Raw genomic sequence first — 17,494 nt, forward strand, 5'->3', positions numbered from 1 at the left:
TTTCCCATGAGTTGAACCTCCACATAGACGGGGTCCCTCAGTACTTTGGTCACAGGATAGTCTGCCTCCGTGTAGAAAGAGTTGTAGGCCACATCCACTGTGACAGCAGAGTTATCAATTAATATGACAGCCAACATTATGATCTACAAACCTTTGAATGGTACCGACTGTGTAATGGTACTACTTCTGCAACAGAAATGCTGTGATACCTACAGTACAGTGGAAGCGTAATTTGAAAGGAGAAAACTGGCATAATGTTGCTTATTAAGAGCTTTTGTTTCAGTGCTGTAAAGCTTTAAAAAAAAAAAAACTACTCACAATGGCTTTTCCTGGTGATGGCTCCAAGGGGCACCACTCCGACCTCATGTCATGAGGACGTCCTGTTCTCATAGATTGTAACTCAAGGGCAGAGAGACCTATTCAGTCACTACCACAATATACTGGGCATCCTTGCTGCATTGAACTGTCACTGGTGGCACAAAAATGGACATTGATAGATTAGATATTATTGCCCAAATATAAAAAACAAAAATGACAAACACCTTTTTTTACCAGATTGTTCTTGTAGTGTAATCATGGTTTAATTTTTTGCATCCTGCACTGCTGTTCACAGTACACTATTTCATCCGTGTACTTTAAGGCAACCGCAAGTTTCTTGTCTTTCTTGTCTTTTCAAACACTCGTGGCAAAGATACCTCCATGTGTGATTCTCATATGATCACCTCTTGATTCTGGACAGGAAGCTTCTTTGGTGGACTGAAAATGTAAAGGGAAGGTGTTTATGGGACTGCAGAGCGATAGCCCGTGGCGTTTGAGGACGTGGAAGAACTTTGGAACCTCAGGAGGTGACACACCCTTTGACATCAGGAGTACAGGTTGTGTGTCTCTGTATGTCCTGAGCTACCTCTGGACTAAGCAGTCCAGCAGTGCCAGCGACACAAAAAAGATGCCACTTGAGTGCTTTCCCATTATTTCATACAGTGGTAAAAGTACAAAAGTGTTGGCATCAAAATATATTTAAAATACCCAAAGTGAAAGTACTCATTATATAGTATGGTGCATTTCCTGATGGGACACAAGTTAATGTATATAATGGTATTGGATTATAATTATTGCTGCATTACTGTCATATTTGTAAAGGTGAAACTAATTTTAACTAGAGCAAATATTTGTAATATGAATTACTGCTGGGTAGCTTGATAATTTCCCATTGAGGATCAATATACTCTCATGGTTATACTTTTTTTTTTTCATTTTCTGATTTGGAAAAGTAACTAAAGCTATAAAATAAATGCATTTGAAATGTAGTGAAGCCAAATTATAAAGTAAGCAGAAAATGAAAACACTCAAGTAAAATTCAGCTACCTCAACACTGTACTTAAGCACAGTACTTGAGTAAATTACTTTGGTACCAGACAGTACCCAGGTTTACCACTTTAAATGTGATGAATAAATAGTTTTAAAAATCCCCACCTTTGAGGCAAATAACCACTGGTTAAGGCTTCCCATCTTTCCAAACAAGGCTTTAGCATGCACTGTGAAATGTTTCATACATTATTCAGTTGAATGATTTCATAAGCCTGCTAGCATCTTAACGGGGTCTGTTGTGTGGGTCAGACAAGGTGATGAAAAACATGTCATTTCAGATCAGATGGGTCGGACGACAGTTTGACATTAAAGTATTTACTGACAAATTCAACATTTAGGTCACAAAAACCTCAGACTTTATTTGTCACCAAATGTTTATCTTGCTAGTACACAATGCCGAACATAGAGTATTGATTTTTACTCCAAATCTGTAACAAACTTTGCCATAATGTGCACTTCTTCCTAAACTGGACTGCTCTCTCACTAGAAGTATATTATACAGGACAGACTGTGCATCCCAGTGGGTAAGTAAACAAGATACAAGTAAATACTTTTATACCATAAACCCCCCCAAACAGTACAAAATGCAGTGACAGTTTATTTATAGCAATATTACCCTTGTAAAATGTTTCTGTGTAAGTAGCCCCAAATAGAAATAAGCTACTCAGTTAAAGTACACTGCTGAGCAAAAGTATTTACTTTCTACCACCAGTTATCATCCACCTCTGATCATGTATAGTGACGTGTGGGTATTGTTATTTCTTCCATTGCTCACTTTTTGGGGAGAATCTCCAGGATTTCTTTGTGTTTTTCTCATAATATGATCACCACCACAATATGTCCGTGTTGTCAAAAAAGACTTGTCAGTATTTCAAAGCGAGCTGTGCAGGTGCTGTACATAAATGAGGTTTCTTCTTAGAGTGGAGTTCCCCTATAATAACATGGATCAAATTGTTGTAATGCTAAAGAGGCTGATTTTCCTAAAGATGTTTTCACAGTGGATCCAGAAAACTAATTGCTGCCCCACCTATTGTTTGATCAGTACTTTAAAGGCTCTCCACTCGAATTCAGGGTTTGTTTTTTTGTTTGTTTCAAAGTTAGGCAAGGCAACTTTATTTATATAGCATAATTTCATACACAAAGGCAATTCAAAGTGCTTAACACAATGCACAAGGATAAAATACTAAAAAGCCCACAAAAAACACACAGACAAATACACACACTTATATTTTAAAACCATTGTACTTTAGTTGAGCAAAGCTTTAAGCTGAGATTGTGTGCTATCATTTTGATGGGTAATCAGCAGAGCCTGGCTGAGTTGGTGCTTCACATTTAAACTGAGCATAACTCATCCTCTCACTTTAAGAAGTCTGAACTCCAAAGTTCAGTTTTCCAGGTTCAAACTACCAAAGACAGAAGTTCAAACTTGGCATACTTTGTACTGTGAAAGGCCTGATTTTACAGTGTGGCACAGTATCAGCCAATCAGAGGGTAGGAGCAGGCAATTTCTGTGTTGTCCTTTTTCACTCTAATTGCTAATCAGAATATTATGGAGAATTACAGAAAGAACCATAGTATATGTGTGTTGTGTCATTTATAAGTTGTACTTTAACTTGCCAACAAGCAATATTTGTTATTAGTTAACAAGCTAATGCCAGATATGCGTACATTAGCTCATTACTATGATGCTGCTGTTAAAGTGAGTTAGTAGCAAGCCAAGCCTTACAGAATCATATCTAAAACATGATTTTGCTGGACAGTGTGTCACAGCTCATTTATTAAATGCATCATGCAATAGCTGGGGTAAGGTGGCTTATAGAGAACTATGGGCGTACGCATTATTGAAAACATGATAGCAGATTACAAGATGGCGCCTATTCTTCCCAGTGAAAGTTGTTCACCTGGTTCACGCAGCAAAACATTTTCTCTTCAGCGTTTGCTTCCACATTGTGAGGCCAACTGCACATGTGCATTGGTGTCTCTCTCGCTATCCCCACCCATGTAGCTTAGGTTGATTGGTGACTTGAAATTGCCTGTAGGACTGAGTGTGGTTGTTTGTCTACGTGTCAGCCCTGTGATAGACTAGCGATCTGTCCAGGGTGGACCCCGCCTCTCACCCAGTGTCAGCTGTGTTTGGCTCCAACTATATCTATTGAAAAGTTTTGATTTCGCAAACATTTGTATCATTTGTATAGGCTACACCACCAAATACTGTAATTACACTGTTGTGAGATGAATTTTGAGTTCAAATATTTCATTTTAAACAGAATATTCCAACACCACTCAATTACCGATGGCACAAAAATGAATTAGAGTTCATTTTATTTACATATTATTTTGTATACATCATTATGAACAAAGTGAAGTATTAATATCAACAGCTCATGTTTATGAGAATGTTAGTGATTACACAAAATGTATTAAAAAGTTATGTAATACAGTTTCATTTCACGAAGATTTATGTAACTCTTATTAGCTGTTTTCAAGCAATGTTTTCTACCACATATTCTTGCAACTTGGAATAACCTGGACATAAATACATTTAGGTACTCTTGCAGTCAAATGCATTCTAATCCAATATTATACATACTAACATTGTGAAGCTTAACATACATTTTAAATTACTTTTTTGAGTCTGTGTCAGACACTTTTTTAAAACTGTATTGTTATTTTTAATGCTGCAGTCAGGTGTGAAATTGCACTGAACTGAATTATACTGACAGATGTTTCCAAAATACCTCATTTATAGAAATGAGGGCTGACAAAATCATAAGCACACTTCTAATATAATGCAATTCAGTCCAATGTTACCACTAAATACAGCTTCAATTTACAGCTTGATGACAGTCAACAAATACTGAATATGCAAATATGATTTTTAAGCTAATTATATTATAATGCATAAGATTGTAAAGGTGTGCCAAATTAACTAGTAAGCCAATGTGTTGTGTAAGATGAGCTTATGGAGCACAGAGCCAGTTTTCTTGAACACAGATTTGACTACAGTAATTTGAGGATCCTTGTGTAAAACACTTCTGGCTCTGTCTTTCTGCAGACATTACAAATATGGACATAAGGCTACACTGTAATTTTCATTTCATACCACAAATAACCAAACCATATTAAGCATTTACTAAATATTATTGGCCAAATTCTTGAGCTTATATTTCTATACTGTTTGCTCCTCAGGTGCGTTCATAATCACAAGTCCAGAAGAAACCACAACGTTTGGCTCAGCATCATCTGGGTCCTCAGCTTTGACATGTCTCTCTACACACAAACACACAAACATGGTCAGATTTAAGGGAATATTGCTCCTGAATTCTGCAGATAACAAATTCATCTCTTACTTTTTCTGAAGCATGCTGGCTCACATGAGCGGCCTGGTGCAGGTGTGCACACAGCTGTACTACAGTGAATGTACACCTGAACAATAAAAACAGTGTTAGCAAAGCAAAACAAGCATTTTGTTGCAGCAGTGTTTTATCTTTAGATCTATTTGTTACCTGTTCCTTCAGTGGCTGTAGTGAGCTGGGGTCTACAAAAGTAAACATTTTGAAAATGAAGCGCCTGAAGTGACTTGTGTAGACCACATGAGAGGATGGGGTCACTGGAACCAGTGAGGACAAGTAGCGATCATCCCTGTATGGACACCTAGGTGGACAGCAAACTAGCTTAAGGCAATGGCAGAAAAATTTGAATACATTTAGAAGTTATTATTTAGCATTAATTTCCCTATTCACTATTCCTTGTGAACAGACGTGACAGAAGTGTAAAGCTAGATGCTCTGACATGTCGTCATAAACAGGACAGTGTACATTAACGTTTTGGTTACCCATCTATCAGAATGTCCCACTGGGGCAGAGTATGAGGGCTGGGGCTTGTAGTTGTCCAACAGCGACCAAGGGTTAGGACAAGGTTGGGATCTGTCTTTCCCATGAGTTGAACCTCCACGTAGACGGGGTCCCTCAGTACTTTGGTCACAGGATAGTCTGCCTCCGTGTAGAAAGAGTTGTAGGCCACATCCACTGTGAGAGCAGAGTTATCAGTTAATATGACAGCCAACATTATGAATCTATCTACATTATGATCTACAAACCTAGCAGTGCTGCCAGGGTGACATACACTTACCTTCATTACAACCCTTTGATTGGCACTGACCATTACCCAACCTCAGTTCCACTGTGAGTGGTCCCAGAGCACTAACTAGTGGAGGAGGATCATGCAGTGGTAATACTTCAGCAATCACAGTTTCAACAGAAGTGCCATGGTACCTACACTGGAAGTTTAATCTGAAAGGAGAAAACTGGCATTATATTTCTTAGTCAGAATGTTGATTTAAACATTACAGTTGTCTTTCAAATTTGATCTTTTACTGGTAGTGGCTGTCCCTGGTGATGGCTCCAAGATGCCCGACTCCCACTTCATATGTGGAAGACATGCTGTTCTCATAGATTATAACACCAGACTCCTCCTACAAAAGGCAAAATTAAAACTGGCAGGTGTTATAACAATCTTTCTCACTTATCTTTGTTGGTTGTAAAGTAGAAAATCCAGTTAGTACCTTTACAGTAGAGCCACAGGAAGTAACAGGAAATTGGTAAATTGCAAAGTCTGAATTAGAGTCAGCATATGTACAGTGGGGACCTGTCCCCAGCAGTGCGACTGATTCCAGTTCAAGTCTGGGAAGAGTGGCATCTTTAGCCACCACCACAATGAATTGGGCATCCTTGGTACACTGAACTGTCACTGGTGGCACAAAAACAGGCATTGATAGGTTGAATGATAAGATATCACTTACCAAAGAAAATGTATCAAGATAACCTATTAATTAGGTTACAGCTGTGCAAATATCAAAGGCTGAAATGCTTGTTATGACAATTTACACATGCTGAAATTCACCATGTTCAGTCTTTAGCTTGGCTAAATAAAATCATATACATGAGTACATTAAGGCACATACTGTACAGTAGGTGAGGAAAAGGTTTCACAAGCACTCCATAATATTTTTGAACAAGAAATATAGCAAATACATGACACAAATTACATTGTAGAATAAATACACCTTTTTCTATTGTAATATTCTATGAGGATAATATTACTAATTAAAGATTTTTGTCATCCATTGATGTCACAATGCAGTATTTACTCAGTATAACAAGAAAACTCTATTGCTTTTTGGAAAGCAATAACAGTCAAAAACCCACCTGCCTTTCCAAAGTAGCAGCGATGCCCATCAAAGCAACAGCTAATTGCACTACATTTAGTAGAATCAATAGTAGGACTTCCACATGGGACTTTCTGGTTCTCATCCACATCACAGCTATTCAGAGGAGATGGGACCTGTGGCACTTGAGGAACCTTTCCTGGTGGCTTAGGGGGTGAGACCAGTGGCACTTGAGGGTATTGTGGAACTCTTCCTGGTGGCTGAGGAGGTGAGACCAGTGGCACTTGAGGGTATTGAGGAACTCTTCCTGGTGGCTGAGGAGGTGAGACCTGTGGCACTTGAGGGTATTGTGGAACTCTTCCTGGTGGCTGAGGAGGTGAGACCTGTGGCACTTGAGGGTATTGAGGAACCCTTCCTGGTGGCTGAGGAAGTGGGACCTGTGGCAAAGGAGGGTATTGAGGAACCCTTCCTGGTGGCTGAGGAGGTAAGACCCCTGGCACTTGAGGGAATGGAGGAACCTTTACTGGTGGCCAAGGAGGTGACAGTGGAGGGAACTGAGGAACCTTTACTGGTGGCTGAGGAGGTGAGACCCCTGGCACTGGAGGGAACTGAGGAACCTTTACTGGTGGCTGAGGAGGTGAATCTGGAGGGAACTGAGGAACCTTTCCTGGTGTCCAAGGAGGTGAATCTGGAGGGAACAGAGGAACCTTTCCTGGTGTCCAAGGAGGTGAATCTGGAGGGAACTGAGAAACCTTTCCTGGTGACCAAGGAGGTGAGACCTGTGGCACTGGAGGGAACTGAGGAACCTTTCCTGGCGGCTGAGGAGGTGAGACCTGTGGCACGGGAACCTTTGGTGGAGAAGCATATGGATAACCACTTGCGAGCGGTGGTTCAGGATTCTGCCCAGGTGGCTCCTGAGATTCTATCTTATCCACAACTAAGCAGCTCAGGAGTGTGAGTCCCAGTAAAGTGGTGGCACTCCAGCGCTTTCCCATGTTTTCAAGCAGTTTGACCTGGACAGTTCCCAAGTGTATTACTTATGTGTGCTGCCACATTTATATTTGAGGACTTGACTTGACTCCACCTCTGAGGCCAAATAACCACCAATCAGTGCTCCCCATCTTTCAATAGCCACCTAAAAGCTTCAGGGTACATGATGTAATATTTTCTTCATCATTTAAGTGAATGATCTGATAAACCTTTGGCAACTTCAGTAGCTCATTTTTATGGGTGGGACAAGCAGATGCATCATGTGTCCTATCAGAACATGTGGGCTGGATGACAGCTTGACATTGAAGTATTTATTTGTAAGTCCAACATCTATGTCACAAAAACCTTTTTGAAGGTCTTTGTGGCCTTAAACTTTATTTGTCCACAAATGTTTATTTTGCTAGCACACATTGCACAGGACTTGATTTGGTTGAGTTAGCAGTTTGTCCTATAACAGTCCAAGGTTTGATGGCACTGAGATGGACAAGCCACAAAACAAGGGTCATGTATACTGTGTACTATCCTCAGAATCTGGAACAGAATTTTGCCATACTATGCCAAACTGCACTTCAGTTTACTTGCTATGATAGACTGGTAGTAGAAAGTTTGCACTGAAAGTGTTTGCTTGGGTTGTGCTGAAAATGAGATTACTGAGCTTTACTTACTTTTACTAAATAATGTCTTCACAATGGAAAAACCACAGGCAGCTCATAATGAACAATCTGAGTTTTTGTGCAATAGCTATGACAATAGTTACATTACAGGAACATGTTCAACAATCTCTTTAAATGTTGCAAACCTGCGAGCTATTGGAGGAAGCCCGTCAATAGATACTTACTTGTAGAATAGGTTTACATAGAATTTGGTGTGAAAAGGGTATGTAGGGTAGGTATGTGCAGTAAACTGGAATAAAAAATTACTTGTGTTCTACAAAATCCCAGCATGATAGCAGCTACTCTGACCCACACTTACATGGTCTGTGCAAATGGTCCAAATCTATATTGACTTCACTTATGGCCTTAAAAAAAGTTTTAGCCTGCTTTGTTTCTTCATTAGGCTTCCTCCAACAGTTTCTGTTGTGAAGAAAAACAAGTTCATTTGTTTATAATTGTAATTAAATTCTATATAACGTTTGCTAAGTAGCACTCTGAATGTCAAAGACTCGCTGACTGATAAAGTTAGTGGAATTTGAGCACACTCAAGTAAAAAAATGTCACCCACTGTACTGAGAAATTGTTTATTTGATTCTTTTTAAATTTTATGATAACACCATATGTTCCATATTAAAATGTGGTACTGAAACATCAGCAAACTAAGTAATGTCTATTACACACGAATATTTATTTGAATTTTGCTATCAAGCCAGCATATGCCAGTGGTCATACCAGATTGTGTAAAGCTTGAGCAGCAGAAATCCTGAGAATGTTTAATTAAGTAAGAGTGAATTTGACTAAGTGTTCAGCTTTCATTTGGAAGAGTAATTTTTTTTTCAAACTTGTCTTGCTATGAATGGAAGATCCCCGTAGCTGAACCATAGAATAACAGTCAAAAGTAGACCAAACTAAATGTGTACAATTATTGCTCAATTAATTTATTTTAGAAAATTCAAACGCCTGGAAAATACTTAACCACCATTGTGCATGTTTCTTTGGGCTCTTACCCAAATTTACAGTTTCACTAAGTTTCTTTTGGGGGAGAAAACTGAAGAGTTAACTGAAGAGCTAGAGAGGAGAAACAAATTTTAAAAATCCATGTAATACTTGTGCTTGACCATGTTGTGGAGCTATTTTATTTGTCTCTGTAACAAGCATGCACCTTGCATCAGTGGCAGGATGCACATGTACACACAGTGTTGCAGTTGCTACACTGCTACACTTTAATCTATAGTAAAATTCACGGGCGCCGTTTGGGGGGGGGGGGAAGTTAGGACGATTCTAAGGGCCCACGAACTTTGGGGGCCCACAGATGGGTCCAACTTCAAATTTTTTCATAGGGCCCAAAACTGCTAGTGGCACCCCTGGTAAAATTTATTCATTTAGCCCACTTTAAAAACAAATTGCATTTTCACAGAACTTGTAGCTCCAACATATTGCTGTATTAAAGAGAAATCCCTAAATGACAAAAAGAAAAACACAGATGCCCTTCCTGGCCACTGATTTCCAGCTTTCAGAGGAAATGTGTTTGTTGTTTGTTTGTAATCACACTGACTGTAGCTATAGGCTATATGGCTGTGTAATATAGGCTATATGCTAGGCTATAGGTTGAAAGAGCTTGAGGTTGTAGTTACTTGAGCATTTCCATTTTAGTAATTATTACTAGCCTGCTTCATTTCAAAGGGAAATGTGGGTTTTACTCTAGTACTACGTGTATTTGAGAACTTTTGCACTGGCGATTTAGATTTTACATAAACATTTTAAGACTGTCAACACATTACCTAAGTATGAATAATCGAATAGCAAAATTTTTATTTTTACTTTTGATGCTATATTTTGTCACTACCTGCCTACTTCTACGTGCTATAGCCTTTTTCAGCTAACCTATTAATTTTTAAAACAATATCAACGATCTGAATGCTTATAAAACTGTAACCTCGGGATAAAGTATTTTTAGTTTTTACGTTTACGTTTATTTTGTGGTTGTTTTTACCTTTAAGAAGCTCGACCTACATTTCCCACAATGCCAAGCGGGATGATTCTCTGAGAATCAGTGCGCAGTGGAGCGACAGGACTGCAGTTTGAGGTGGCTTTCTGGCAGGTATGTCCCTATCGTCTACACAGAGCCAGGACACGACCAGCCGGAGGAGGAGGCCGGCTGAAAACACAGAAGGTGGGCGGCCGAAGCTTATAGTTTAGCCCGTAATAATGGAAGAACGTTATTGGTAACAAGATGACGGTGACCTTAACAGCACTGTAAATACATTCTCCATTTTAAATGTCTCTCTGCTATACGACAGATTCCCTACTAATGAATAAAAAAAAAAGCATGGATGAATCTGCTGATTATGTGTTTCTGATTCATCTATTAAATGTAAGAAAACAGTGAAAGTACAGACCACCACAATTTCACAAAGACCAAGCTGATTTCTTCAGATTGCTTGTTTTTTCTAACAAACAGCCCAAATATATTAGATTTACACTAATAGAAAACAGAAGCAAATCACATAATTTGAGAAGATGGTTCAAAGGAATGTTTGACATTTTTGCTTGATACATGGTGTAAATATGATACATGGTGTAAATAACTCAGTTATTGAAACAATTAACCAGTTGATTAATGGAATAACTGTTTCAGCTCTAGTCCAAGTCTAAAATAGGTATGTAGGTAAGTTACCAAGTGTAAGTTCATGAATTATGACCTGAATTTATACATTTATTTGACTTTATGCCTATCCATGTCTAGGTAATGATAAACAAAATAGGGGTGCCATTCATGGTCTAATGCTACCTATGAAAACAGTGGAGTTTTGTATTTAATCCTTTGGTCATGTAAGATTGTAGATTCATTATGAACCTTCTGGTCTTCCTCTTCTACACCAAAGAACAATGCTGTAAGTAGTGAATTAAACTATTGTTGTCAAACAGTCAAACACAACACAATCACTAGCACTTGGTAACTTTTGTACTTTTGCATATTTCAGGAGCACTAATTCAGAAAGAGGAAACAAAACAAATCTCTACCTAAAAGTGTGTATAGACTGTTTTAGATTATGAAAAAGGAAGTCGTTTAAGACCGAGCTCGCTTTTCTTATGATGTCAGTGTCACTATTTGGTCATTCATCATGGCTGTGTCTTGTAAGAGATAAGCCCTGGGGAAAAACATTTAATTTAGTGGCCTACATTAAGGCGCTATTTGCCCGTAACCTAATTGCAGTTATGCCCGTGGTTTTCCTGCAGAACAAATCCAGCTGTTGTCAGGCTTTCAGAGGCAGTTCAGAGATACACTGCTATTCAGTGATTCACTCACCACAGCCTTGTATTTTCATACCCCATTTCCTTTTTGTGTGTTTTTGCTTTATGTTAGCTGTAGTGTTTAGTATTTGTCACTGCAGTGTTAAAAGTAAGTGTGTGATTCGGTTACTTGTTACTCAGGCACTTCACCTGAAAAGATCTGTACCTGGAAAATGATTAATACTATTACTAATCATAGCTCTAACTGACCTCTCTTGTGTGGCCAAGGGTTATTTCCTGTTATTTTACATATTCTCATAAAGAGATATCTTGCTGAATGAATATTTCTATATGTGAGTTATGGAGAGTGATTCCTCCTTTAAATCATTTGAGCTTCACAAATTCCTACATTCCTTTTGTTGATCACAAGACCATACTTTTAAACTGTATTCTGAGCAAAACTTGTAGCTTAATGTCCACAGATACTTTCCATCCCCTACACTGGCTCTGTACTGCAAAGAACTGCAGTGTGTACCTGACACCAGCAACAAGTCAGTGCATTGGGACATTTGCAAGGCAAAGCCTTGTTTGATACTAGTGAAGCAGTTTGCAGTCTTTTTTCAAATGTATCTTTTATCTTCCTTATAAATGTTTGAATGAAAACTGTGCATAAATTCTGCAGATAAAACTTTCATCATGTAGACAAAATTGTTGACTGCGTGACTGAGCAACAATCTCAAAAATCACAATTTTGGCTCCTTTTTAATATGTTAATAACCTGTAAAAGTCATTGTCCAGTCACTGCTGTTCCAAAACAGTGGATTTAAATAGATGACCTGATGATTAAACATACCATCATGCTATGCTACTGAATTTACCACAAATGATGAAATGTGACTGCTTTGCCAATGGACATGTAGTAAAATAAGTCGGTTCAGGAGGACTATGTAGAGTACTGCCTGTAATAATGATATTTCAGCTACTTACTTTGTAACTATATAAAACATCACTTTGTTATCTTAGAGTAGTTTATTTCTTGTTTGTTGTTGCAGATCCACCATGGGAGCCTGATCCCCAGGCAGGTTACGGACATGAACAGATCCATGACCAACTGTGTGGAGGTCAACAGTTTAATTCCACAGACAGCTGCGCTCCATCTACACATCACTCTGTGTGTCCTGCACTGTGCACGACAACATGCATGTCTGCACACACATGTGAGTACCAAACACCAAGGCATTTAAAATTTTTTAACAAAAAATGTATTTTTCTAATGCATTTGTCATCTTGTTGCTTGTCACTAGGTGTGAGCCATATCGCTTGTGATAACAGCTGGGAGGAGATTCAAAACAAGAGAACCATCAGAGCAGAGAACGAAGTGGAAGCCAACAAAGTGGTGAACAACTACAGGGTAAGAAGGTTTTCCACTGCAAATAAAAGTTCTTTGAGTTGAGCAAAGTTGGCAAACTTAATATTTGATGCTTTTGTCTGTGTGTGTTAGTTTGGTTTTAGAAAGTGGAAGAGCCACGTGACAGAGCGTCCGTTCGAAGACAGGTCAGAGGTCGTGAAAGAGCTCTACTCTGAACTGAACCTCATTAAACCGCATTCAGGTCCAGGTACAGGTTTTTGCCCTGCTGTAGTGTGTAAGCTTTGTGTTGATGGATAATCCCAGTTTGCTACAACTTGGGCCTTATTTTTGTAGATGTAGTTTGCATTGGACTCACCAAATAATTGTTGAGATCTGAGAAGACTATAACATACAGGAGGTACAGTGCCTTGCGAAAGTATTCGGCCCCCTTGAACTTTGCGACCTTTTGCCACATTTCAGGCTTCAAACATAAAGATATAAAACTGTAATTTTTTGTGAAGAATCAACAACAAGTGGGACACAATCATGAAGTGGAACGAAATTTATTGGATATTTCAAACGTTTTTAACAAATAAAAAACTGAAAAATTGGGCGTGCAAAATTATTCAGCCCCCTTAAGTTAATACTTTGTAGCGGCCAACACAAACTAGACTTTTTCAGTAATTTGTTGCTTTGCTTTCCTTCATCAAAAGGACCTAAACAATTGTTAACCTCAGCTCGAAAATGATTTTCAGAACTCAAAGATCTCCGGTACAGCCTAACACTAAACAATTCCTCATGATCTGCCTCTGCAGGGGTACTAATGCCATCGGAGCCACACTGTATAAAACAAATACATGAAACGATCGATTTAATTCATGTAGACTGATGAATGCACTTTTGACTGTTTTGGCATTTTGTGATGTGACTTTGTGGTGTTGGGTGCCTTTAATCCTTGTGTATTTCATCTCACTCCAACAGTGTGTGAATACATTTTATATACTTCTGTTTGCAGGAGTGTGTGTGTGTGACAGACAAATAACATATGTACAATAGGTCAGAACAAAACTATCTGCCCAGTTAATGTAATTGTAATATGATCGTTAAATTGGCTCATGGATAGATGTTAAAACGAACCACCCTGTTGTTTATCTGTATTCAATGGCCCGTGAGTCAAAATTCACACCTAAAGTCATTCAAATGAATCATCATTAGCGTGGAAGGAAAATACTTAAACAAGTCTCACTCATCCACTAACATGAATTAGCGAATTGCGTGTTTGCTTAACTGCAACTAACAAAACGAGGATGTAGGTAAATATTGAAATTCCCTTCGATTGGTGGCCAGTCTGTAAAGCACCGGGTGAGCAGGCGCTCCCTATTGATGAGCTTCAGCTAATCCATCGCATTTCCCTGTAAATAGCTTTCTGCATGAGAAAGAGACCCCCCCCCCCCCCCCAAGATGGATGGAGCCAAATACAGGACCATTCTGGATGGAAACCTGATGGAGTCTGCAAAAGACCTGAGACTGGGATGGAGATTTGTCTTCCAACAAGACAATGATTCAAAACATAAAGCAAAATCTACAATGGAATGGTTCACAAATAAACATATCCAGGTGTTAGAATGGCCAAGTCAAAGTCCAGACCTGAATCCAATCGAGAATTTGTGGAAAGAACTGAAAACTGCTGTTCACAAATGCTCTCCATCCAACCTCACTGAGCTCGAGCTGTTTTGCAAGGAGGCATGGGCAAAAATTTCAGTCTCTCGATGTGCAAAACTGATAGAGACATACCCCAAGCGACTTACAGCTGTAATCGCAGCAAAAGGTGGCGCTACAAAGTATTAACTTAAGGGGGCTGAATAAATTTTGCACGCCCAATTTTTTAGTTTTTTATTTGTTAAAAAAGTTTGAAATATCCAATAAATTTCGTTCCACTTCATGATTGTGTCCCACTTGTTGTTGATTCTTCACAAAAAATTACAGTTTTATATCTTTATGTTTGAAGCCTGAAATGTGGCAAAAGGTCGCAAAGTTCAAGGGGGCCGAATACTTTCGCAAGGCACTGTAGTACTGTGTCTGATGGGGCCTATCATTCAGGCTGTATACAAGCCAGCAGTCCAGCTACATTCCTAAACTCTCTATTTACGAGTACCCCAGAAGGCAATGGAGCTGAAAATGTCACAAACAATCCCCTTTTTACCAAAAAAAAAGACTGTCCCAATCAGGGAAAGTATATACAGTAGGTCTTAGTTGAGCCAAGAAGTCGTCTGTAAACTGTGATAGGTGTTTACAATAGTTTGCATAATAATTTGTGCCTTTGTTTTGTTCTCTATGTAATATTGGCTAACCTGGTTACTTGTTTTGAACTTGTCTGATCATCTAACCACCTGTGTTTCTCATTAAAGTCTCATTAAAACTGGTCAAAACTACAAAAATAAGATCCAAGTTGTAATAAACCAGCATTAGCCTGTATATGTAAATAATGGATGTAAATCTTTTGGATTCAGCTGATAGAGAACATGTCAGTCTTGTATTAATGTTTCTGTCTGTTTGCCTTGCTGGTGTCAGGTCATTTCATCACATGTGGAAATGTGGTATATGTGCTTCTCTTTGGTTGGTGGGTCTCTCTGACGTACTTCCTGGTCGGCATGCTTATGTTCATCACCATCACTGGTGTACCGTATGGTAGGTGAGCTAATCAGCTGAAGACATTGATAATGGTCATTGATGATGGGGTCAGATTTGTTGACATTCATTTATTGTTTCTCTGTTAAGGAAAACTTTGCTGGAAGTTGTCCTACTACTTCTTATGGCCATTCGGCAAGTCAATCCACAAGGTACCGTTTGGATCGGAGCTGAGTTAGTGTTTGAGACATTCCTCCTGTTGTCACGTTTCCTTTTTCTGCTAACTGAAATAAGGCAGATGCGTAGTAAATCATGTAGGTTCCTCATTGTCTCTCAATGACATGTGGTCATAAAAGCAGAAATTTTGTCTTTCTGAATAAAACTACAAGTCTGCAACACTGCAGGCCATCTGCAGCGACTTGTTATTACGATATATTTGTGAAGACACTTCAAACACAGTTGAACAAATTCATATAAATATTCTTTGGCCCAATTAAGTTTTTTTTTATTTAAATTATGAAGTAAAAATGAACATAAGAATATTTAGTTTACTGTTTTTTTTAACTTTATTTCCCCATTTTACATGAAAGGGACTTTGTTATTACTCCAAAAGCTGCTGAAGAATCCCAAGAGAAACACACTAACAATAACAAACAGGTTTTTTTTTCGTTTTCAGCTCCTCAGTGATGGCATATAGAGCTGTGATCAGGTCTTTAGTGTCTGAAACACTTCTCCTTTAAACCAAAAAGGAATGTGGCATAGCAGAATCATTGCAGGTGTGTTTGTCATCTTACTTACAGTTTAGCCTCCTTATTAGAGGTTGAGTAGAGGTGGAGGTTCCTATTTGATGAGGCCAACAGAACCACACCATCTGCAACAAGCAGAGAAGTGATTCTAAGGTCCCCAAACCAGACACTGTCCTCCCCCCAGCCGTGCCTACAGCAGCATTCACATTAAGGGCTTCTAAACTTTGTGAGGACCCTGCCATCACTTCAAACTGTGTCCTAACATTCCTTTATTGTTCTCTATGAACATACTTCTCTGTTGGTTTCTTAACTTGGTTTTTTTTAATGCCTTGTTTATTTTATTTTCTACCTCCTCTGCTTACTATTTCATTTTGTTGTTCTGTTCTTTTATTTTGTAAATAACTTATATAAGTGCTACATGAAGTGCATTGTTGTGGTTTTTTTGCTACAGAGTATTAGAACAACTGAAATATGTCATAAAATAGATGGTTATCTCATGAGCCAGAAATTACACTTTACTCTGGTTGTGTTTCTCCAGATTGGAAACACACTGAGGAGATGCTGTGATCAAGCACCAGATTGTGAGTGCGACACAGATAGGGTGGAGGATGACTCTCCAGTTCTGCTGCCTTCACCCACAGAGGTGCTAGGACAACCTGTGCGCACTTCCTACTGGGTAACTTTACACACTTAAAGAAATACATGGGCACCATCGTAACCATGATTAGCTGATTTGTGCTGCATGGAAATCAAGCAAGGACATCATAACCCTGTGTTCCCTTCTTGGTGTGTAGTGTTGTTTCTCTACCTATGTGTGGCTGCTGCTGGGATATCCACCTCTGGTGCTCATCCACTCCCTGGCCTGCTTCTTCTCCTGGATCCTCATTTTCACCATCCCTGTTTCCAAAATGAACGCACGGACTCTGGGCGTCATTCTTCTCTTGCCTCCTGAGGACGTTTTTGTTTCCACCTGCTCAGAGCGGAAGGTAAGGGAGATAATTAGCATTAATCAGCCAGAACACACAAACCCAGAGAGACTGACTATGTGATGCTCATGCACCAGTTTTCTTATCTTGTCCCCCACCTGTAGAATTGATTTGATTTGATTTTTTGATTTGATTTATTCTTTCAAGCATGTAAAGACAGTTGATATGTCAACACACATAATTTTACACATATCCAACAAATGCTAATCCAATATCAATTTGCTTATACCTAGTACATGCTTGAATGGAGTAGGAAGAAGTCAGACTTATCCAGTCCTACCCCATGACATCATCTTACATCATTGGTTTGCAAGCAGTATCTCTACATAGATAATTCTCTTCTACACCACACAAGTAATATACTAAAAAAATAT

General features: G+C 38.9%; 2 protein-coding genes across 5 annotated transcripts in view; one reads left to right on the forward strand and one right to left on the reverse strand.

The window, feature by feature from the left end:
- Positions 1-4,495: 4,495 nt before the first annotated feature.
- LOC109967827 (zona pellucida sperm-binding protein 4-like) lies at positions 4,496-7,530 on the reverse strand. Its single transcript, XM_020613675.1, has 8 exons — positions 6,576-7,530; positions 5,933-6,117; positions 5,745-5,842; positions 5,500-5,660; positions 5,204-5,396; positions 4,875-5,022; positions 4,719-4,794; positions 4,496-4,638 (listed from the first exon to the last, which is right to left on the reverse strand). Exons 1-8 carry the CDS (start codon positions 7,528-7,530, stop codon positions 4,538-4,540), a joined length of 1,917 nt encoding a protein of 638 aa, XP_020469331.1. The 3' UTR covers positions 4,496-4,537.
- A 2,679-nt stretch (positions 7,531-10,209) lies between these two features.
- Positions 10,210-17,494, forward strand: part of cax2 (cation/H+ exchanger protein 2) — a 17,016-nt gene continuing 9,731 nt past the window's right edge. For 3 of the 4 annotated variants that reach the window (XM_020612080.1, XM_020612097.1, XM_020612105.1), the window contains exons 1-8: positions 10,210-10,351; positions 12,465-12,629; positions 12,717-12,823; positions 12,914-13,028; positions 15,332-15,448; positions 15,539-15,600; positions 16,673-16,810; positions 16,929-17,120. In XM_020612080.1, the coding sequence (XP_020467736.1) occupies positions 10,282-10,351; positions 12,465-12,629; positions 12,717-12,823; positions 12,914-13,028; positions 15,332-15,448; positions 15,539-15,600; positions 16,673-16,810; positions 16,929-17,120 (966 nt within the window). In that variant the 5' untranslated portion in view covers positions 10,210-10,281. The remainder of the gene's footprint in view (positions 10,352-12,464; positions 12,630-12,716; positions 12,824-12,913; positions 13,029-15,331; positions 15,449-15,538; positions 15,601-16,672; positions 16,811-16,928; positions 17,121-17,494) is intronic. The other variant, XM_020612087.1, reaches the window with a different exon arrangement.

Source organism: Monopterus albus, unplaced genomic scaffold, assembly GCF_001952655.1.
Source record: "Monopterus albus unplaced genomic scaffold, M_albus_1.0 scaffold5.1, whole genome shotgun sequence".
In the NCBI taxonomy this organism is placed as follows: Eukaryota; Metazoa; Chordata; class Actinopteri; order Synbranchiformes; family Synbranchidae; genus Monopterus; species Monopterus albus.

What these genes read in the sequence shown, in the direction of transcription:
- LOC109967827 (XM_020613675.1), bottom strand. Translation starts at nt 7,530, where the DNA reads ATGGGAAAGCGCTGGAGTGCCACCACTTTACTGGGACTCACACTCCTG. An exon ending in CCTGTGGCTCTACTGTAAAG is followed by an intron (nt 5,843 to 5,932) that starts GTACTAACTGGA and finishes TGCCTTTTGTAG; the next exon opens with GAGGAGTCTGGTGTTATAAT. An exon ending in GCCAGCATGCTTCAGAAAAA is followed by an intron (nt 4,639 to 4,718) that starts GTAAGAGATGAA and finishes GTTTGTGTGTAG; the next exon opens with AGAGACATGTCAAAGCTGAG.